The sequence below is a fragment of the Somniosus microcephalus genome, chromosome 9, assembly GCF_052327205.1.
Source record: "Somniosus microcephalus isolate GS21.2 chromosome 9, FLI_Smic_1.0, whole genome shotgun sequence".
NCBI lineage: Eukaryota > Metazoa > Chordata > Chondrichthyes > Squaliformes > Somniosidae > Somniosus > Somniosus microcephalus.
Genome location: NC_140995.1, coordinates 95,472,013 through 95,495,765, shown reverse-complemented (window position 1 = coordinate 95,495,765; position 23,753 = coordinate 95,472,013). Strand labels below are relative to the sequence as shown.

The following is a 23,753-nucleotide window of genomic DNA, read 5'->3' as shown; positions in this document are numbered from 1 at the left end:
AAGAATTTTGGATTCCCTCTTATGTTAGCTGCCAATATATTCTCATATTCTCTCTTTGCCCCTCTTGTTTCTTTTTTTACTTCCCCTCTGAACTTTCTATATACAGCCTGGTTCTCACATGTATTCTCAACCTGACATCTGCCATATGCCCCCTTTTGCTACTTCATCTTACTCTCTATCTCTTTCGTCGTCCAGGGAGCTCGAACTTTAATTGCTCTACCTTTCCTCCTCGTGTAAAAGTACCTTGACTGCAACTGAACCATCTCCTCTTTAAAGGCAGCCCATTGTCCAATTACAGTTTTGCCTGCCAATCCTGGATTCCAATTTACCCGGGCCAGATCTATGCTCAACCCACTGAAATTGGCCTTCCTCCAATCAAGTATTTTTACTCTAGATTGCTCCCTGTCCTTTTCCATAGCTAATCTAAATCTTATGATACTATGATCACTGTTCTCTAAATGTTCCCCTACTGACACTTGCTCCACTTGACCCACCTCTTTTCCCCAGAACCAGATCCAGCAATGCCACCTTCCTCGTTGGGCCAGAAACGTACTGATCAAAAAAGTTCTCCTGAACACATTTCAGAAATTCTTCCCCCGCTCTGCCCTTTACACTATTACTATCCCAGTCTATATTAGGATAGTTGAAGTCCCCAATATCACTACTCTATAGTTCTTGCACCTCTCTAATTTCCCTGTAAATTTGCTCCTCTATATCCTTCCCACTCGTTGGTGGCCTATAGAATACACCTAGTAGTGTAATGGCACCTCTATTATTTCTTAACTCTAACCAAATAGATTCTATCCTTGACCCCTCCTGGACATCCTCTCTCCAGCACTGTAATATTCCCCTTAACCAATACTGCCACCCCACCTCCTTTCTTCCCTTCTCTAATATTCCTGAACACCTTATATCCAGGAATATTTAGTACCCAATCCTGCCCTTTTTTGAGCCAGGTCTCCGTTATCGCCACATCATCATATTCCCATGTGGCTATTTGCGCCTGCAGCTCACCAACGTTACTTACCACACTTCGTGCATTTACACACATGCACTGTAAACCTATCTTAGCCCTTCTTGTATTCTCTCTTAGTCTGACCCCACCTAATATCATACTAATTCTTACTCTAGTGCTATCTGTCTCTCCCAATCCTTTGTGCACCTTGTTTTTCCTTTCTAATGCTACATCCTGGTGCCCATCCCCCTGCCAAATTAGTTTAAACCTTCCCCAACAGCACTAGCAACCCCCCCCCACGAGGACATTTGTCCCAGCTCTGTTAAGGTGCAACCTGTCTGGTTTGTACAGGTCCCACCTTCCCCAGAATGTCCCAATGTCCCAGGAATCTAAAGCCCTCCCTCCTGCACCATCTCTCCAGCCACACATTCATCTGCTTTATCATCCTATTTCTATACTCACTAGCTCGTGGCACTGGGAGTAAACCGAGATTATTACCTTTGAGGTCCTGCTTTTTAAGCTCTTTCCTAGCTCCCTAAAATCTGCTTGTAGGATCTCATCCCTCTTTCTACCTATGTTGTTGATAACGATATGGACCACTACCTCTGGCTCCACTACCTCTGGAGAACTTTTTTCACCCAGAGGGAGGTGGAGGTCTGGAACTCACTGCCTGAAAGGGTGGTAGAGGCAGAAAATCTCATCACATTTAAAAATTACTTGGATATGCACTTGAAGTGCCGTAGCCTACAAGGCTACGGACCAAGAGCTGGAAACAGGGATTAGGCTGGATAGCTCTTTTTTGGCTGGCACAGACACGATGAACCGAATGGCCTCCTTCTGTGCCGTAAAGTTCTATGATTCTTTGATTCTGTGAAAAGACTCTTTATGATACTGTCTTTGTTCATACAACCATAAATTTTCTTAAACCACGATTTTCATGCTCGGGTCCTCGGGAGAATCCCAGGGTTATCTGTGAGGACCTAAGTTTACTGTTCATTTGTCCTCAGGTTTCTATATTTTTCCTGTATTTTTTGTTTACTAAAAAATTGACATAGAAATTCGATTGTGCCTGAAAATGCCGCATATTGCCTGTACATGTGGTTGCAGGGACCATGTGAAATTGGTGCTGGCAGCTCATTATACTGAGACAGGTGTGCAGCCAATGCTACCCACATTTCTTATCGGCTGCGCACCTGTTTGGTGAGGGAGGCAAATCGGACATCACTGATGCCACTTAAAGGCAGCCTGCACCTCTTAGAGGAGATCCACTGCGGATGCAGGCAGCAGGAAATGCTGGAAACAGGGAGACATGCTGCAGGAAGGGCACCCATATTCTCTGATGTAGCTTTCACGGTCCTTGTGGAGGCAGTTGACTGGAGGAGGGAGATCCTGTTCCCCCCCAATGGCCAGCAATCCCTCCAGACAAACTGAAGCCGGTGGGTCAAGGTGGCTGAAGAGATGAATGTGAGGAATGTAGCTCCCTGGACCTGGCTGAAATTGCTAAAGAAGGTTTATGACCTCACCAGGGTCCTCAAGGTAAGAATCCTAGATCTCAGCGTAACTGCTCCCTGCTTACACCTGCAATCTCTACTTGTAACACTCTCCTCCCCCGCTTCCCTCCACTCTCCTACAATCACTGTACCACACTTCACTCCACCTCCTCTTACTCACACACTCTGCACCTCTTACTCTCAGCACTATTCCAACCCTCACTTCCCCACTCATATCTTGTACACAATAACTGTACTATTTGACCCTGATAGCCTTGTGAGCTGCTTTGAGAATGTGAGTAACACTAACAAACTCCCTTCTTTCTTGCAGGACAGGGTCACGCACAGCATGAGAGGGCAGGCAGCAACCAGAGGAGGCTGAAGCGACTGACACATCCTATCCCCACTGGATGAGCAGGTCCTGGACCTGACAGGCAGGGGGCGAGTTATAGCCATGGCAAGTGGAAATGCTGGAGAAGACATGTCGAACGGTTTCTTTACACCTTACCCTCTTTTCCCTTCTCACTTCTATCTCACCCTACACAACCCTGCATGACAAACCGCAGTTGCTCTCATCGCTCTCTGCTTACCCTTGACACTAAAAGCTAACCCATGTCTATCTCTTTCATTTCAGGTACAGAAAATGTCGGGGCCCCTGTGGCATTTGAGGAAGAGGATGGCAGCCTTCTTGAAGACGTAGTGTCACTCAATCTGACCCTAGCAAGCACCAGCTCAGAGACTGGAACCACACATACTTTAGAGGCTAGGCCAGAGGAGGGGTCTTCACGTGGCGAATCAACTGGCGCAAGTGTGCAGGAGCTTGGACAGGTGGATAGGATGCCAGAGAAGTCAGCTTGCCACAAGGCGAGATCGTGTCCTAGCCCTGCTGCAGAAAACCCAGGTGTTGACTTTGAGGACCCAAACTACCAAAGAAAGCGGACAGTCGTTCACCAGGAAATGCTAAGTTCACTGGGCAGCCTGCCAGCAAGCTTCAGCGCAATCTCTCAGCACTTGGAGACCATGCTGTCGACCATGGAGTGAGTGCTCAGCTCCAAAAACACGACAGTGGGACCCACCACAACAGAGCCTCTGGTGACAACTCTGACATCGTCCACGGCAGCTCATACTGCTGCCATGGAAGCTCAGACAACTGCCATCTTGGCTCTGTTTACAGAGCGTCACCTCGCTCCTGCACTTTGTTTATGTCCAGAGTAGTAGGAATTCTGAAGCGTAGCACCAGGAGAGTGGCATTGTTTCAATGGAAGAAGCACCTGCTGTCCTCTCTCAGGATGAGAGTGTGCTTGCTCGGCCATCCACCCCGCCAGTGCCCTTATTAGTGCTACACTGCCAGCTGGGCCAGACTACAACAACCCACACCCTGCAGCACGGCCCTCAAGGCCCAGAGCTGCTTGATGTCGCCCAATACGGCCATCTGAAATGTCCTCAATAGAAGCTCGACAGCCTTCCACCTCCCAAGCTGCAGCCACTGTGGATACACTTCATAGGAGCTCCAGAATAGGTAAATGAGCACAGATGACAGGCAGTAGGTTTTCCACAAGAGTGATTGTTAATTCTGCAAGCTGACTGTAATCCAACTATGATATCCCTTGTAACCAAGTAGATAGCCTGTGACCTGGCAATCTGATTGAAATAGAGGTGAGACCGAAGACTGGTACAAGATGAAGGCATCAAGGCTGTTGCCAGGAAACCTGCAATATGCACTGCCTGTGGTTGCAAACAAGCTGCACGATGAGAGTGGTATCTCTATCCGTTGAGGAAATGGGGTGGGCGGTCCATGATTCCTTGGACCCTGTGGAAGCCTGTAATGTCTGCGAAGATCTCTCATCCTGCTCCACTTAGCCCATGAGGAGGGAGATGTAGATGTTCTTCCTGGAGTAGAGAGTCTCGGTTACCTCCTTAATGCAACAGTGAACAGTCATTGGGAGTGTTGTTGATGTCTGGAATGACCACGTGGAGTAAAACGTAGGGGCTATGATGGCCTTGACAGCCAGCAGCAGTGCTGTCTGTGCCCTGGTTGGGGCTCCAGCTGTGGCTGCAGCAGGTGACAGAGCTCCGTTACAGCCTCCTTATTGAAGCACAGGCACCTCACACATTGCTCCTCCGTCAGGTTGATCTCGGAGAAATGTTCTCTGAACACCTGCTGTGAGTAGGACCTCCTGTGCAGTGCCCTTCTCCTCCATCTTCTCCCAGCTATTCCTGCTTGCTCCAGTCTTCTTGGCTGCTCGCCTTCCTCTTCCATTCCTAAAGGTAGACTATTGTTTTCAAGGCAGACAAGCAGCCCAGCACCAGTACACGGTTGTTCCCAGAACTCACAAGTCAGTAGTGAAACGGAGTAAATAGCCAAAACAAAACGCCGAGAGGTTGACCAGCACCCTAATAATACAAACCAGCAACTTACCTGTATGGAGCCTCTGAGCCCTTTAAATAGCCCTCCTGCTGATTCTCTCCAGACTGTTAGCATCATGATTTGCTGGCTGAGTTTATCACAGGGCAACGCAGGTGTTGGGGCTGACCAATCTTCCAAAAGGATCCTACAACAAACGTAGGACCATTATTTTAATATATTGAGCTTTTTGAATATTTCTGCCACAAGTCCTGGATGTTTGGGTGGGGCGACCAATCCAATATGGCAGGCGACGCACTTCTGGCCCGGTATGGGTGCACAGTGCCGCCTGTTATTTTGGATCCTTCGGCTCACATTTTATGCTTGAATAACGGCTGTGGCGTGATCCAATTTCTAGGCCTTATTTCTGTGTCTGTATGCTGCTAAAAATGCCCTCTGAACTGATAGCTTTGTTTTCCTTTAGATAGCTGACACTGTTATTCGGAAGTCGGGACGGGGGTCCCTAGGATTATGTCAGTATATCGTAGGAGTCCCCTGGAGTATTTCAAAATACATGCAGGGGGCCTGCCATACAAAAAAAATGTGAATATCACTACCTTGCCACTAGCTGGTGTGACTAAACACTGCCTACATCAGTTGACTGTGAGCATAACTCCTTTGTGTTTGCCATTTCCATTTTTTATCTTGGAGGATCAAAGGTGCCACCAACAGAATTCCTTGTATGCAATTTAGAAAAGAAAACTATTCTAAATATTAAATTGAAAAATAATTGTTGAAAAATTGTTATTATAATATATAGATGATCAAACACGGAGTAATTTAGATAAAAGTAAAATTGTTTCAGTTGTTTATATTTAGACGCTTTAACTCACAATGAAAAGGTAATGCGCTATTAAAAAAAAGGCCAAGATTTCGGAGCCCCACCCACCGGCAGAAGTGCAGCAGAGTGGGCAAAAGTGACCACAAATTGGATGCCCACCGGGGGTGAAAGGAGAGCATGAAAACTGGTGCTGGCAAGCTGCTTGCTAACTAGCGTGGGACTAGTTTGTTTACACCACCCAATCCCTTAATGAAAGGACCAATTTTTCTCATTCTGGTGAGGGATGCAGGCCTGGATGCCCAGGTGAGCCCCACTTCCGCCACTCCAATGAAGCTGGGCAGTGAAGAGATTAGAGCCAAAGAAATTCCAAGTGTGGGAATTCTCTCTACTTGGCCCGCACAGTCTGACAATCGGGACCATGTTTGGGCCAAGTGGAAGTTCTACATTCCCCTCTCCATCCTCTGCTCAATTTACCAGTGGGTAGGATTGCAAGTGGAGTCTGACATATCTGGGTCTTGTCACAATTCCTGCATCTGTTGGGCCTCCTGCATTTGACTTCCACCTCAGAAGTGTCATTGGGGCCACAGTATTTCAGCCCCTTTGTATCTTCACAAGCCCAGTTTCAGAACATTCTTGTGCAAAAAGTAACTTTATCAAAGATTTGTGTTTGTGTAAATTTTTCAAAGGTTGAAGGTATGCGGCTGCAAAAATCCAAAGAATATAGTAAATACATTACTTAAAATAAAAATAAGACTTGCGACTTATAGCCCTATGCCCAGTGGCATTTCTTTTGCTGTAAATGCCAGAAAATATTCTGAACATTTCTGCAGGAAAACAGATGCCACAGAATTGATGTAGATATGTTAAAATGGAAATGAAAGAGTCCAATTTGTCTACAATGCAACAGGGATTTAGGAGCTTTTCTACAACATGGGTCTGATGTTTCTTCCACACTCAGCTCCTATTCTCAGTCAGAGGAGCTCTAGTGGAGGTACTACGTGGAGGCGAGGTGCTTCCCACAAGGAAAAGGAAATATTTTGTAGTGAGACAGTCTGGGCTCTTGTTACACACCTATTAAATACTGGTTCAGATTAGCATTGAGAGAAGGCCTGACGAACCCTCTCGGGAGTTGTGACTGAGAAAACGATGTATGGCTTAGGATTACCTAAAAGGGGGAGACAAAATATATAAACTAAAAGATGGACAGCCTGTGGGGTTGGTTATCTAAAATGACAGAGTATAAAGTTAGCAACACTTGAAGTGTATGATCAGATTTTGGAAAATATTGCAAGCAAATTGTTTCTGAAGTTGTAATTCACCTGTTTCACAAATAGGGCCCCCTCGTAGGATTTCTGGAAGCACTCGGAAAACTCCAGAAAAAGTTCTATGCCAAAAATGTACGTATGGATTGCCCAATCCGAGTATACTTGATCATAAAAAAGGGTGGTTCAGCTGCTGGAGTAAAAGCTTTGAAGACAATTCGTACCTGGGGGCTGGATGTTGACGAGGCATTCATCCTTTCTGGCTTATCAGCAACGATACTTTTAGACCAAATACGCCCGCATATTTACTTTGACGATCTGACACTCCAGCCATCAAGCGAGGCAGCCATCGCACAATGCAAGACACGTTAAGGGGTGGGATGATTCTTTTAAAAGTCATTGCTGTAGTTTTTAAGAATACCAACTGTACACTGCAAGGAAAATTAAAGCTACATTACTGGAAGATTCTATAGCTATGTGTTTTATTATAAATTATATCGGGCAATAAGGGAATCCTTCAAAGGAAAAGACCAGCAAGTAACAAGTATTTGTTTAGGAGGATGTTACCTTCTATAACTACTAGCATTACTGTTTTTTAAATACCATTTTATCAGTGAGTTTACATTTCTCATTTGCTGGGTGGTTAGTCTTAAAGTGTAAGGAGAATCTTATTTTCACCATTATTTATGAAGCTTTGATGTTAGTTATGCCACTGTTTCTGAAATGATTGGAAAAATTATTCTTATACAATATGCATTGCCTAAATGAGACTTACTGTAATAGTTTCACAAATGTCAGTGTTTGTTGTTTTCTTTTATGAGTTATTTTTAACGTTCAGTAGGAGTTTGTATATGTCAGATAGGAGGAGGGAAGTTTATTATGGTGCACTTTGACTGTTAAAGAAAATTACATTTATCTTCTAAGATTTCATCACGATTTCACCCAACTTGTAGTAAATGATATTCTTTTCAACTGTAGAGTTTCATTCAAGAATGACATATTTACAATCATAAGTATGTAAAAACTGAGGAGACACTTAACTAAGATGTACGTTGTAAATATGGTCCCTTTGCACGCCGATCTCGTCGCGGCCAAGTTCATAGAATCATAGCATAGAATCATAGAATAGTTACAGCACAGAAGGAGGCCATTCGGCCCATCGAGCCTGTGCCGGCTCTCTGCAAGAGCACTTCAGCTAGTCCCATTCCCCTGCCCATTCCCTTTAGCCCTGCAATTTTTTTTCCTTCAGGTACTTAGCCAATTCCCTTTTCAAAGGCATGATTGAGTCTGCCTCCACCACACTCTCAGGCAGTGCATTCCAGATCCTAGCCACTCACTGCACAAAAAAGTTTTTCCTCATTTCCCCTTTGGTTCTTCTGCCAGTCACCTTAAATCTGTGTCCTCTGGTTCTCAATCCTTCTGCCAATGGGTACAGTCTATCTACTCTGTCCAGACCCCTCATGATTTTGAACACCTCTATCAAATCTCCTCTCAACCTTTTCTGCTCTAAGGAGAAAAACCGCAGCTTCTCCAGTCTATCCATGTAATTGAAGCCCCTATCCCTGGAACCATTTTTGTAAATCTTTTCTGTACCCTCTCTAAGGCCTTCACATCCTTCCTAAAGTTTGGTTAGACACAATACTCCAGTTGAGGTCGGACCAACGTTTTACAAAGGTTCATTATAACTTCCTTGCTTTTGCACTCTATGGGCTGGATTTTGTCAATGGGAAGCTTTTAGAGGTGGGACTGCTGCTCACTGGCTTTCAATCCCACCTCCCTCAGCTTCTGGCCAACCAGCAGGATTTTCCCCTGCTTGACCTTGTTAAGCCCGCCCAGCAGGCTCAGCAGGCCAATTAGGAGGAAGTCACTGACAGAGCATGTCAACGTCTGACCTGCCATCTGTCAAGATTCCTTGAAAGAAGAAATGTCAGCATTTGACAGCTCTGTGAAGCTGTCAAACACTGACATTCTGTGTAGTTTGATGAGCCCTTGTGTTCAGGACTCGTCAAACCTTTCAACTTTGCAGAAATCACCTGGCTGTTGATTCGGAGGATCCAACAGCCAGCCTGTGAAATCTACAATGAAGAACCACAGCGGCTGAAGGCTGTAGGCAGAAACAACGGTAAGTGAACATTTTATAACACTTAACACTCACCTTACATACTTACCATTCCACATTTGCACCCATCACTCACCTCTGCATCTCACTTTCAGACCCCTTCGACCCCCGCAGACCTCTTCTCGTCTCCTACACCCTGGCGAGGTTTTCCGAGGTCGGGAAGCCTGCACTTTGGAGCTAAAAATTAGGATAATTCTATTTTCTGCCTGTTAACTACCTGTTAACAGGCAGTTAATAGGCTTTAATCCCTTTCCCGCCTCGAGGAGACGGGACCCGGGGCAGGATGGCTTCCCGCCTCCTGGCAAGAGGGCACGGAGGCGGGTTGGGAGCGGGTTTGCCAGCCGCCCCCAAAGTCCTGCCTCCATACCCACCTCCTCGGGGCTGACAAAATCCAGCCCTATGCCTCTATTTATGAAGCCCAGGATCCTGTACGCCTTTTTTACTGCTTTCTCAACCTGCCCTGCCACCTTTAACAATTTGTGCACTTATACCCCCAGGTCGCTCTGTTCATGCGCCCCCTTTAGGATTGTACGCTTTAGTTTATATTGCCTCTCCTCGTTCTTCCTACCAAAATGTATCACTTCGCACTTTTCTGCGTTAAATTTCATCTGCCATGTGTCCGCCCATTCCACCAGCCTGTCCATGTCCTCTTGAAGTCTATCACTATCCTCCTCACTGTTCACTATACTTCCAAGTTTTGTGTCATCTGCAACTTTTGAAATTGTGCCCAGTACACCCAAGTCCAAGTCATTAATATATATCAGGAAAAGCAGTCCTAGTACTGACCCCTGGAGAACACCACTGTATACCTTCCTCCAGTCCGAAAAACAACAGTTCACCATTACTCTCTAGTTCCTGTCACTTAGCCAATTTTGTATCCATGCTACCACTATCCCTTTTATTCCATGGGCACATCAGCCATGCCCTCTGCTGCCATGTGTAGGTGTCCTTTTTGGTCCCTAAGCAGCCCCACCCCTCCTTTTACTACTCATTTACTATTTATATGCCTATAGTAGACTTTTGGATTCCTTTTTATGTTAGCTGCCAGTCTATTCTCATACTCTCTCTTTGCCCCTCTTATTTCCTTTTTAACTTCCCATCTGAACTTTCTATATTCAACCTGGTTCTCACTTGTATTTGCAACTTGACATCTGTCATACGACCCCTTTTTCTGCTTCATCTTACTCTCTATCTCTTTCATCAGCCAGGGAGCACTCACTTTGGTTGCCTGACCTTTCCCCCTCGTGAGAATGTATCTCAACTGTAGCCAAACCATCTCCACTTTAAAGGCAGCCCATTGTTCGATTACAGTTTTGTCTGCCAATCTTTGATTCCAATTTACCCGGGCCAGATCTATTCTTAACCCACTGAAATTGGCCTTCCTCCAATTAAGTATTTTTACTCTAGATTGCTCCCTGTATTTTTCCATAGCTAATCTAAACCTTATGTTACTATGATCACTGTTCCCTAAATGTTCCCCTACTGACACTTGCTCCACTTGACTCACCTCATTCCCAGAACCAGATCCAGCAATGCCTCCTTCCTCATTGGGCTGGAAACGTACTGATGAAGAAAGTTCTCCTGAACACACCCCAGGGTCATTGACCGGAAACGTTAACTGTGTTTCTCTCTCCACAGAAGCTGCCTGACCTGCTTAGTATTTTCAGCATTTTCTCTTTTTATTTCAGAAGTTCTTCCCCCTCTCTGCACTACTATCCCAGTCTATATTAGGATAATTGAAGCCCCCTCTGTAGTTCTTGCATCTCTCTGTAATTATCTGCAAGTTTGCTCCTCTATATCCTTCCCACTAGTTGGTGGCCTATAGAATAGTGAAATGGCCCATCCAGGACATCCTCTTGCTCCAGCACTGTAATATTCTCCTTAATCAATACTGCCACCCCACCTTTTTTCTTTCCTTCCCTATCTTTCCTGAACACCTTATATCCAGGAATATTTAGTACCCAATCCTTCCCTTTTTTGAGCTAGGTCTCTGTTATCGCCACATCATCATATTCCCATGTGGCTATTTGTGCCTGCAGCTCACCAACGTTACTTACCACACTTTGTGCATTTACACACATGCACTGTAAACCTATCTTAGCCCTTCTTGTATTCTCTCTTAGGCTGACCCCACCTAATATTGTAGAAACAGGGGGGGTACTGGGGTTATTGTCTCTGGCCAGTCAGAAGTATCTGAGCTGCTCCAGAGCCCCGTGCGGTTTTGAATCGCTCCCCTGTTTGGGCTGCCACAGGCTGCTCCCTGCGGCGAGGCTAGATTGATGCCAACTTCTAGTCCCTCGCAGCTTATGGCTGCTGGTTGGGGACTTCTGTCTTTTGGCTTCTCCCTGACTCGGGAGCCCGCCCTATTCCACTGGAAAGCTGGTGACCATACCTTCTTAGGCTGGGGTACCCGAAGAGACCTCCTAGGGCGTGTCGCTGGTGGGGCTACCCTGGCGAGCGGACCCTTAGCTCGGGTCACAGTCCTTGCTGTCTGGGGACCTTCTCCCTCGGGTCCCTCCCTTCCCAAACCTGGGCTGGGGACAGGCAATCCCTTGCCACCGGCTGCCAGTGGCTGAGAGTCTTCCCCTCCAGGTCTAAAACCTGGTCCAGGCTCCTCCCCGGAGTCCCACAAGAGAGGGGGAATCACTCGGGCCAAGTGCTGGGGAACTTTTCCTCTCACGCACGCGACTGCGCCTGCGTGTGCAGTCTGTGTGAGTGTAGGCGCTGCAGGCTGATGATTTCTATTCTCAAGTTCAATCCCAGCTGCCCATTTCCCTGCCTCCGGCTTAAACAACCTGCATTGTTTAATATAACTGGCAGCCTGCCAGTAACCCTGTTCTAAATCCTTTTCCCTTACCAGCGCGGCCTTAAAGGTGGAATCTTGGGTTTGGACCTGCTTTTGGTCCGGGGCCAAAACTATACCCTGTGTGCCTCCCTTGTCCCGGATTGCTGCTACCGGGCCTGCTCTACAGGGGTCCCAGAACTCTCCTTCCCTGTCCCCCTGCATGGCCACCTCGTTGGTCTTGTGGTTACCCTCCCACGTGGTATGGAGGGATCCTAAACCTATGGCCAAAGGTTTTGACCTTTCCCCAGCCTGCTCGTTCCCTGTGGGTCCCATTAAGCTAAATGGGACCTTGTTAGACCAGGGTGAATTGGTCAGGTCTTCTGAGTGGACCACCATGCTGGAAGCTCCAGTGTCCACCGAATATCTCCCCTGCACCATCTTCACCCCCATCTTATCATAGGGCCTGCTCCCCTCAGCATTTTCGCGGGGACACAGGTCAACAGGCTGCGCTGGCTCTAGTCATTGCTGGGAGTGGGATGGGGCAGACGGGGTCAAAGCACCGGTGGTGGCTGCTACTCTCCCCTGGCCAGTCAGAAGAGACCGTAGGGACTGTAAAAATGATTTGATCACCGCGGGAGGGATATCTGGCCCTGGCTTTTGGGCTGAGGCTGTGGGATCCTTTCCCTTGTTATCCTTCCAGGGATTCTTACAGTCTTTTCTCCAGTGACCGTCTTTCCCGCACCCATAACAATTTAACCTAGCCTGGGAGAGACGGTTCCCCTCCTGGTGCCACTCTTTCTTGCTCTGGCTCCCAGGTTTAACCTCATGGACTTTTCCCTTGGGTTGGGGCGTCTCGATACACCTCATGTTTCTAAAAGCTACTGTGAGCCGGCGGATCGCCGCTTCTTCGGTGGTGTGGTAAACCACTGCTAACCCTGTACATGTCTGTGTGGTAAACCACTGTTAACTCTGTACAGGTCCGGGCATGTCTCCACCCCTGGCTCCACCCCTAAGCCCGGGTATAAAGGTGACTCACCACCCTTCCCGCGGGAGCTCTTAGGATGGATCCACTAGCAGAGGCATGCTCCAGTTCTTAGTCAATAAAAGCCTACTTCGTATAAGTTCAACTTGTAGTCTTTGGTGTTGTTGATAGTGCATCAATTTTATTGACTAAATTTTCGACATGGAGCAAATCTTGAAGCCAGAATGTTTAGACCTGGATCCTCAAGCAGCAGATGCAGCCAATAACTTTGAACACTGGCTGAGCTGTTTCGAAGCCTTCCTGGAGGCCTCCAGCACTACCGTCACTACAGATGACGCGAAACGGCTTGTCTTGAACTCACGGGTGAGCCACCGAGTCTACTCGATCATCTGAGACGCCACAACTTACGCGGCCGCCATCGCGACGCTAAAGGAACAATACGTGAGGCCTGTTAACGAGGTCTACGCCAGACACCTCCTGGCTACCCGAAAACAGCGCCCCGGGAATCAGGCGCCAAATATTTACTGGCACTGAGAGTCCTCGGCCGGGCCTGTAATTGCAAAGCGGTGACGGCCAAGGAATGCACGGAAGACCTGATCCGAGACGCCTACGTAGCCGGCATCAGGTCCAACTATACTCGGCAGAGGCTGCTGGAACAGAGGGGGCTCGACCTGCAGAAGACGGTGGCCCTCGCTAACTCGTTAGACGTGGCCCTCCAGAACATGGACGCCTACCCCCCTGATCGGATGACCACGTGGATGTCACGGGAGCAGCCATCTTGGGACCCGGTAAGGCCACAAGCCGCCAGCAGCCCAACTACAGCTGCAATGACCAGAGGCCAGAAATGCTACTTCTGCGGCCAGGCCAAGCACCCCAGACAGCAATGCCCAGCAAAGGACGCAACCTGCTCCAAATGCGGCAAGAAAGGCCACTACACGAGAGTGTGCAGGGCGAAATCAACCCCCAATTCCAGCAGCGCCGCATGTGAACCGTGCAGGCCGCCATTTTGGACCCCCACCAACCACATGTGAGCCGTGCGGGCCGCCATTTTGGGCACCACCAGCCGCGGGGGAGCCGCCATCTTGGACACCATTTCGGGACCAGGCCCCCGGCGCGGGCGAATACTGCAGCGACCCACCAACCTCGACGATGGCCTCCATCAGCCTGGACCAATCTAGGCCCCATCAACTAGCCAGGTCCATGATGAACGTAAAGGTAAATGGCCATGCCACAAATTGCCTTTTCGACTGCAGAAGCACGGAGAGCTTCATCCACCACGACACGGTGCGACGCTACTCCCTATCGGTTATGCCCACACGCCACCGGGTCTTTATGGCCTCAAAGTCCCATATGGCGGACGTCGGCGGCTACTGTGTAGCGACTCTGACAGTGAACGGCGTGGAGTACAGAGATTTTTAATTCCTCGTCCTGCCACAGCTCTGCGCTCCCGTACTGCTAGGATTAGACTTCCAGTGCCATCTGGAGAGCGTCACGATGGCATATGGCAGGCCCCTGCCCCCACTTACAGTCTGCAGCTGGCAGAATTTAAACACGGCGCCGCGCAAAGTATGCAGCCTGTCCACCCTGAAGGTCAAACCCCCCCCCCCCCCGTTGTTCGCTAACCTCGCCAAAGACTGCAAGCCAATTGCTACTAAAAGCAGGCGGTACAGTGCCGGGGGTAGGAGCTTTATTAAATCAGAAGTAGAAAGACTCCCGAGGGAAGGGATTATCGAGGGCAGCACCAGCCCATGGCGAGCCCAAGTGGTGGTAGTGAAGACCGGCGAAAAACAGTGCCTGGTTATTGATTACAGCCAGACGATCAATCGATACACGCAATTAGACACATACCCACTTCCCCGCATATCTGACATGGTCAACCAGATAGCACAATACCGGGTATTCTCGACGATTGATCTGAAGTCGGCATACCACCAGCTCCCCATCAGGCCTGAGGACCGCCAGTACACGGCCTTCGAGGCTGACGGTCGCCTCTACCACTTCCTCCGAGTCCCCTTCGGCGTCACCAACGGGGTCTCGGTCTTCCAAAGGGAGATGGACCGGATGGTTGACCAGAACGCGCTGCAGGCCACCTTCCCCTATCTAGACAACGTCACCATCTGCGGCCATGACCGGCATGACCACGACGCCAACCTAGAAAAATTCCTCCGTACGGCCCAACGGCTGAATCTGACATACAACAAAGAAAAATGTATGTTCCGCACCACGCGCCTCGCTATTCTTGGCTGCGTGGTGGAAAACGGAGTCATCGGCCCCGACCCCGACCGAATGCGCCCCCTCCTGGAACTACCCCTCCCCCACTGCCTAAAAGCCCTGAAGAGATGCCTAGGGTTCTTCTCTTACTACGCCCAGTGGGTGCCCAACTATGCGGACAAAGCCCGGCCCCTCATCAAGTCAACCTCCTTCCCCCTGACGGCAGAGGCCCATGCGGCCTTCACCCTCATAAAAGAGGACATTGCGAAGGCCACAATGCACACAGTGGATGAGTCCATCCCTTTCCAAGTGGAGAGCGATGCATCCAACTTCGCCCTAGCCGCAACCCTTAACCAGGCGGGGAGACCCATGGCCTTCTTTTCACGGACCCTCCAGGGCCCCGAAATTCGACACTCCTCAGTCGAGAAGGAGGCCCAGGCGATAGTGGAGGCTGTACGGCACTGGAGGCATTACCTGGCCGGTAAACGTTTCACCCTGCTCACTGACCAACGGTCAGTAGCATTTATGTTTAACAACAGACAAAGGGGGCAAATCAAAAATGATAAGATATTGCGGTGGAGGATCGAGTTATCCACCTACAACTACGATATCTTATACCGGCCCGGGAAACTTAATGAGCCCCCAGACGCCCTATCCCGTGGGACATGTGCCAATGCAGAAGTCGATAGGCTACGAACCCTCCACAATGATCTCTGCCACCCGGGGGTCACCAGGTTCTTCCATTTTATTAAAGCTCGCAACCTGCCTTACTCCATCGAGGAGGTCAGGACCATGACCAGGAACTGCCAGGTCTGCGCCGAATGCAAACCGCATTTTTATAGGCCAGACAGGGCACACCTGATTAAAGCCACCCGCCCCTTTGAACGTCTCAGCGTCGATTTCAAGGGGCCCCTTCCCTCCTCTGACCGCAACACGTACTTCCTCAATATTATTGATGAGTACTCCCGTTTCCCCTTCGCCATCCCCTGCCCGGACATGACCAGCGCCACAGTCATCAGGTGCCTCAACGACCTGTTCGCCATATTTGGCTTCCCCAATTACATCCACAGCGACAGGGGCTCGTCGTTCATGAGCGACGAGCTGCGCCAGTACCTGCTCGAGAAGGGCATAGCCACGAGCAGGACTACCAGTTACAACCCCCGGGGTAACGGACAGGTAGAGAGGGAGAACGCAACGGTGTGGAAGACCGCCATGCTCGCCCTAAAATCCAAGGACCTCCCAATCTCCCGCTGGCAAGATGTCCTCCCCGATGTGCTCCACTCCATACGATCACTGCTCTGTACTGCCACAAACGCCACCCCTCACGAGAAGATGTTCGTCTTCCCCAGGAAATCCACCTCGGGGACATCACTACCGCCATGGCTGACATCTCCGGGACCCGTCCTGCTCAGGAAACATGTGAGGAGCCATAAGACGGACCCCCTGGCCGAAAAGGTTCACCTCCTCCACGCCAACCCACAGTACGCCTACGTGGCGTATCCTGACGGGCGGGAGGACACAGTCTCAATTCGAGACCTCGCACCCTCAGGTACCACCCGAAACACCATCGATCACCATCCACTACCTCCACCCACCACCAATTCCCACAACGCACCACCGGGGTGTCTACCATGAACTGACGACATGCCGGTGCCATCCCTACCCCGAGAGGACGACACGCCAGTGCTCCATCCCACGCGAGAAGCGGCCGCGGGCAAAGAACCGCCGCAACCGGCACCACGAAGATCATTACGGCAGACAAGACCCCTGGAGAGACCTTCATATACGAACTTTTGAAACACTTCACCCCGCCGGACTCTTTTTTAAACGAGGGGTGAATGTGGTAAACCACTGCTAACCCTGTACATGTCTGTGTGGTAAACCACTGTTAACTCTGTACAAGTCCGGGCATGTCTCTGCCCCTGGCTCCACCCCTAAGCCCGGGTATAAAGGTGACTCACCACCCTTCCCCCGGGAGCTCTTAGGATGGATCCACTAGCAGAGGCATGCTCCAGTTCTTAGTCAATAAAAGCCTACTTCGTATAAGTTCAACTCGTAGTCTTTGGTGTTGTTGATAGTGCATCAGGTGGTCTGGGGGTTTCGGGGGTCAAACCAAGCCGCGACCTGGGCTTGGATCTGGGGTAGGCTGTTTGTCATAAGACAACGGAGCCAGTGAGTCAATTGGACTGGGTTCAGTGCTGCCTGCCCTGGCATTCCCGGGCATGCGCTCTGGTAGACTGGCCACAGCCTGTCTGCGAACGCCTGCGGGGAATCCCCTGGGAGCTGCACCGTTCTTTCTACCTGGGTGAACGGACTACCATCATTCAGTCCCATGGCCTCCAATATCTCATTCTTCAGATCCTCATAATCCTTCTGCCCCCTTTTGCACTCGCCAGATAGCGCCTGGAGGAGATCACCTCCCAGGGAAAACAGCAGCATTTTTGCTTGCTCTACGTCATCGCAGTCATTAACACAAGCTGCTTGTTCTATCTCCCTGAAGTGCAGTGAGGGGTCTCCCTTTTTAGTGAGCTTGGGAATGTGGCTAACCATGTCCCTGAGCTGGTAGGTGCCATACGGCACCACAAACTGATTCTGGATGGCCCCCCTGGGTCATCTTCATCAACGGGCGGACCGTATCTCCGTTGTCAGAGTGGGTACACTGGTCCTGGTCCCAGCCTATCTAGCGGGGCCTGCTGTGCTTCCTCTACCACCTCATCCTCCACCCCCCTTTGCTGCCAGAGCTCCTGAAAGCTCGGAGCTGTGGGTGGCGGTCGTGGGGCCTCTGATTCCCTGACCAACTTTGTTCTGGGTGTTGCCTGTGGGACGGTTCTATTAGGGTTGTCGGTAAAATCCGACTGACCTGTCTTCGGCCTGATAAGACATATCGTCCCCTTTGCCCTCTTTAAAGCCATATTCAAGCTTTCTATCTCTTCCCTACAGGGGCCATGATCTACTTCCTAAAACCCTTGGTCGCAGGCCAGCTTATATGCTGCCTTTACCTCCCTAACCTTTTCCTCCTGCTCTTTTACTTCTTGTATGAGGCGGGCGTTCTCCTCCCGCACCCTCATCTCATTGCTCTTGGCCTCTGCAACTAGGCACTTCAGGTACTCTAATTCATACCTCGTGTGGCTTTTGCCCTCACTAAACTGGACCACCAGGCGCTCTATCTTGGCCTGGTATTCTTCAATCTCCCTTTCTTTATCCCAACTCTCTGCTCTAACTTCCCTAAGCCTGCGGGAACCTAACCACAAACAGATCAGTGGGATAAAAAGAAACCCAATAACTGCTGCTCTCTCCAGATCCAAACCACCGTCTGCTACATCGCATACTGTTGCCGACGGTCCTGCCGCGGTTGCCATTTTGTAGAAACGGGGGGGTTACTGGGGTTATTGTCTCTGGCCAGTCAGAAGTATCTGAGCTGCTCCAGAGCCCCGTGCGGTTTCGAATCGCTCCCTTTTTTCTGGTTCTGACCGCCGGACTTATTTCAATAGCGATATAGACAAAACGAGACTCATGGTTGGGTGCAAAGAAGACCAGTATTTATTGAAATAAAGAATAAATTGAAAATAATGATGAATACAGCACACTTTTGCTTACTACAACACACCTTTGCTTAATACAGCACACCTTTGCTTAATACAGCACACCTTTGCTTAACGCAGCACACCTTTGCTTAACGCAGCACACCTTTGCTTAATACAGCACTCTTTTGCTTAATGGGAGGAGAAATGGACACATCGAGGGAAAATTGACTAAAATCACAATTTAACAAAATCCCCCTTTAATTCCCACCCCTAATACCTATCTAGGTTGCCTTGTAAAGGCCCAGAAAGTTTCATGCTCACCAGTAAATGCCTGCTCCGTGCCCCTGCGGTCTGTCTTGGATTCTTCACCGCCCCGAAGTAGAGATACCCCAGTAATTCAAAAGTAACTGCTGGTATTCCACTTCTTTGGGCGGGCTGTTGAGCTGTTCCCCTTGTAGGCAGGGCACGGAGGCGAGGCGGCAGAGAGAGAGAGAATAGCTTCCTGAGGGGCTATCTTTATACCTCATTGGGAGCCGTTGTCTTCGCGCCCAAATCTGGATGTATCTGGGCTATACAAAAGGGACCGAACTATCCCCATTGACTGTAATGGGTTTGAATGTGTTTTCCCATTCATTTGACTGGTTTGCGACCAGTTTGAAATGTCTCACTGAATCCTTAAGTGTTCAGTCAACAGCACTCAAGTGCTTTGTAAACAATCCATTGTCCTGCGGTCACCGCCCAACCGCAACTGATTGACAGCTTTAAGTACTTAAGCCCTTGAGTCAACATTGTAGAGGGCTTATAAACAAACAACCCTTTGTCCTGTGAGTGAAACTTCCTAAACTGCAGTTGATTGACAGTTTCAAGTACTTCAACATATTCACACAGGCTGGTGTTTTCAAATCCTTTTGTCAGCCAGCGATGGGAGAGGCTGTCTTTGTCTTCTGCCACAAGGCCTGACAGCCATTTTGATACCCTGGGTTTTTAAGGCATATTCCACCCAGGTTTTCTTTAATCAAAAATAATCTTCGGGGGGCTGTAGAAATTTTCTGAAATTTTTGCGAAACCTTACACTAATACTGTACTATTTCTTACTCTAGTGCTATCTGTCTCTCCCAATCCTTTGTGCACCTTGTTTCTCCTTTCTAATGCTACATCCTGGAGCCCATCACCCTGCCAACATTCCCTGGATATCTAATTAGAACATGCCAGAGGGAACATAGCAGCTAATCAGAAGCAGTGCAGCCAATGGCCAGTGTTTGCTCATGGCTTAGTCTAGGAGAGTACATTCAAAATGTAAGAATTAATTTTAGTTGAATGAGACTGAAGCTCTCAAATCTCCATTCCATGTAATACTTTCCAGCTGGACTCTATATGCAAAATGTTATAACGTGTGAAAACTAATAACAAACCAGATAGGTTTCACCAAATATATAAAATCCGTATTTAAAGTTTAAACGGTGATAAATAAGCATTTTACCAAAACACAGCTTCTTCATATGGCTGTGTGCATATCATATTAGTATTAGAGTCAGTTATGAATTAACCAGCTGTTAACTGTTCTCTATCCCCTCCCTTCCTGAATTTTATACAGGAACAAATAATTGTCAATCTGCAATAAAAATATATGAAGCACAAATGAAACTATTTCTTTCCTGTTGTAATGAAGCACAAAATCAGGATAACAATCTTCACTCCCCAACCCCATCTTTTAGAATTACAAATTTAGCAGTGAAAAACCATGACTGAATTACCAATCCATGAGAATAAGTCAGAGGCTACTCGTATTTTAAACACCACAGTATTTAAATTGTACTTTGTAAGTTTAAAGTTCTTAACTTACCTTATTGTGGTGACGGGAAGAACAGGAGTGCTCCTTCCAGCTTCACATTAAAACCGCGGGCTGCTGCTGGCCACCGCTTGCACCCCTCCTGACTACCTCTACCCCATAACCCCAGGACTCTCCCGCCCCACCGTGACTGGCGAATTGCCTCATTGGGAGCATGTTTAGCGCTGGGATCGTGTCCCGATTCTGGTGTGATCTAATTTCCAAGCTCGGATCTTCAATGTGATAGCTTGATTTGGAATGATGGAATTCTTAAATTGGTCTGAATTGTACTTGGAAGAGGTGTGAGTCTATCGGCCAGAATTCCACTGTACTTGTGATGCTTCTGCCCTTGGTATTGTACAATCAAGTTGCATATGTATGTAGAAGCTGTAATGACTAGTATAATATCTAATTTGTATAAAAGGAGCGAGCTATGATCCTCAATGTCAGTCATGTCATCTCTCAAGTTCAGCAGCACTGTCATGCACTGGGCAGAGGTATCTATCTGACAACGCATTATTTTTATCCTACAGAACTTAATTTCACACAAATGTGTTAGCAAAAATATATAGGTGCTGAAAGTTACAAATATTACAGATTTCCAATATTAAAACAGCATCCCCTCATGAACCTTATTCAACTTGTTCATGATTGTGACTATTTCCACACCAAATTAACAAATTACACAACTGCTTGTTGCAGTTCATTTGGATCATATTGCCAGTGACGGAATGTGCTGCAGCTCAGCTCATTTCCTTATGTTAGTGACTCTGAAACGTTATGCAGCACAGTTCAATTTATTTCCTTGTAATGGGCCAAAATTTGCTGTCAAAATAATAGCAAGGCTAATGGTGCTCACTGCCATCAATGGGTAAATGTTACAGCAACTTCAGGCGAGGAGCAGATGCGAGGTTAAATATGAATGGTGGGAATAGTTGGAACAGCGTAGGAGGTCGAGGACAGAGAGGTCAGTGTGGGAGTGGAGTGGGGAATTAAATAGGCAGGCAACCAGAAGCTCGGGGTCACGCTTACGGACTGAACGGAGGTATTCCGCAAAGCAATCACCCAATCTGCATTTGGTCTCCCCAATGTAGAGGAGACTGCATTGTGAGCAGCGAATACAGTATAATACAGTATACGAAGGGACAGAAAACAGAGAGTAGGAATAAACAGGTCATTTTCGGGTTAGCAGGCTGTAACTAGTGGGGTACCGCAAGGATCAGTGCTTGGGCTTTAGCTATTCACAATCTACATCAATGATTTGGATGAGGGATCCAAATGTAATATATCCAAGTTTACTGATGATACAAAGCTCGGTGGGAATGTAAGTTGTGAGGAGGATGCAAGGAAGCTTCAAGTAGATATAGACAGGCTAAGTGAGTGGGCAAGAGCATGGCAAATGGAATATAATGTGGAGAAATGTGAAGTTATCCACCTTGGTAGGAAAAATAGAAAAGCAGAGTATTTTTGAAATGGTGAGGGATTGAGAAATGTTGGTGTTCAGAGGGACCTGGGTGTCCTTGTATACGAATCACTGAAAGTTAACATACAGGTACATCAAGCAATTAGGAAAGCAAATGGTATGTTGGCCTTTATTACAAGAAGATTTGAGTATAAGAGTAAAGACATCTTACTGCAATTATATAGGGCCCTGGTGAGACCACACCTGGAGTATTGTGTACAGTTTTGGTCTCCTTACCTAAGGAAGGATATACTTGCCATAGAGGGAGTGCAACGAAGGTTCACCAGACTGATTCCTGGGATGGGGGGATTGTCCTCTGAGGAGAGATCGAGTAGATTGGACCTATATTCTCTAGAGTTTAGAAGAATGAAAGGTGATCTCATCGAAACATACAAAATTCTTACAGGGCTTGACTGGGTAGATGTTGGGAGGATGTTTTTCCTGGCTGGGGAGTCTCAGAATAAGGGGTCGGTCATTTAGGACTGAGATGAGGAGAAATTTCTTTACTCAAAGGGTGGGGAATCTTTGGAATTCTCTACCCCATAGGGCTGTGAAGGCACAGTCATTGAGTATATTCAAGACAGAGATCGATAGAATTTTGAATGTTAAGGGATATGGGGATAGTGCAGGAAAGTGGAGGTGAGGTAGAAGGTCAGCCATGATCTTATTGAACGGCAGAGCAGGCTCGAAGGGCCAATTGGCCTAGTCCTGCTCCTATTTCTTATGTTCTTGTGAATATCCAAAAATTGCTGAGCAAGTTGTGCTGCTCCGCCGTTAGGTTCATGAAAACGGCATCTCACCCTTCTTTTAGGAAATTGCTGTATTTGCCCATTAATTGCTCATTAAACTCACCCCAGAAAGTTAAATTTTGTGATTTACATGCATAAGTACCCTTTTAACGATGTGATAATTATTAATTCCTGCCAATCAACCTCTCTGGCACCGAAAATTAACTATTACAAGTGTGGAGTCTCATCCCTTCAGGTTTTGAATTACCTGGGGGAGATTTTTTTAAATATCAAATTTCAAATTTATTTTCCTTTCTGTCTCTTCTTACCCTCTCTCTTAATCCAATCTTTCTTTCCCTCTCTTTATTTTTCTTCCTGTACCTGATTTGACATTGAATTCATCTCCTTTAATTCACCTTCCTTCTCAGTCCTTCCTGTGTTTATTTCTGAATCCTTCAGTTCTGATTGGTTAAGGTGATACCCTGTTGCTTTCCCTGTTCACTCACACTCCAGATGCCCTGTTTCCCTCGCTGCGCCGTTATCAGCTCACACTTTCAGCAACTTTGTGTGCAACATTTTTTTGAGCTGAAGTGTGCAGGGGCAAGTCTGACCAATGGCAGACACTGTTAGAGGCCCTGCTGCAGAAAAGTTTGGCCCATTATCTTTTAAGTAGGGGAATAATCAGCCTGGTGGTGCAGCACTGAAATACTGAGTTGGTACAGGATTGTGTGAAATGGACTTTTACACTAACAATACTGAAATCAGTTTTATTACATAAATCACGCTGCTGCCAGGTCACCAATTGCATGATTTTTGAGTCTGAGTGGCAGTGATGAGAAAACAAACGTTAATTCTGGTAATTCGCTATTGCCATTGATTTTAATGGGGGTCAGAGCTATGATAATTAACTTCTCACAGTTTTCGGTGAGGGCAGTTGTGGAGCAGTGCAAAAGACCCAGGAAATTATGGTGTGGCGTAAGTAATGGCTTCAATCACTTACTCCATAACTTCCTCTTTCTCTTGCACCGTACAAAGGTCTCTACGACATAGGTGCAGCAATGGCACAACTCTCCAGGAAATTCTTGGACTTTGTGCCGTTTTGCTGTTGTATTTTTCATTCTTTCTCTGTCATTATTGCTCTCTGTGTTGTCCATCTACCTTCTAGGTTTTCCATTAACATTGGTCTACTAATAACTTTAAAAAAAACTGCCAACCACATGCA

At 47.7% G+C, this 23,753-nt stretch overlaps 1 protein-coding gene across 1 annotated transcript in view; it reads left to right on the top strand.

Moving 5' to 3' along the window:
- The window catches only part of LOC147112545 (cytosolic 5'-nucleotidase 1A-like), a 154,217-nt gene extending 146,868 nt beyond the window's left edge, over positions 1-7,349 (top strand). Inside the window, exon 6 of the mRNA XM_085996873.1 lies at positions 6,965-7,349. Coding sequence (XP_085852999.1) covers positions 6,965-7,264 — 300 coding nt within the window. The 3' untranslated portion in view covers positions 7,265-7,349. The remainder of the gene's footprint in view (positions 1-6,964) is intronic.
- The last annotated feature ends 16,404 nt before the right edge of the window (positions 7,350-23,753 follow it).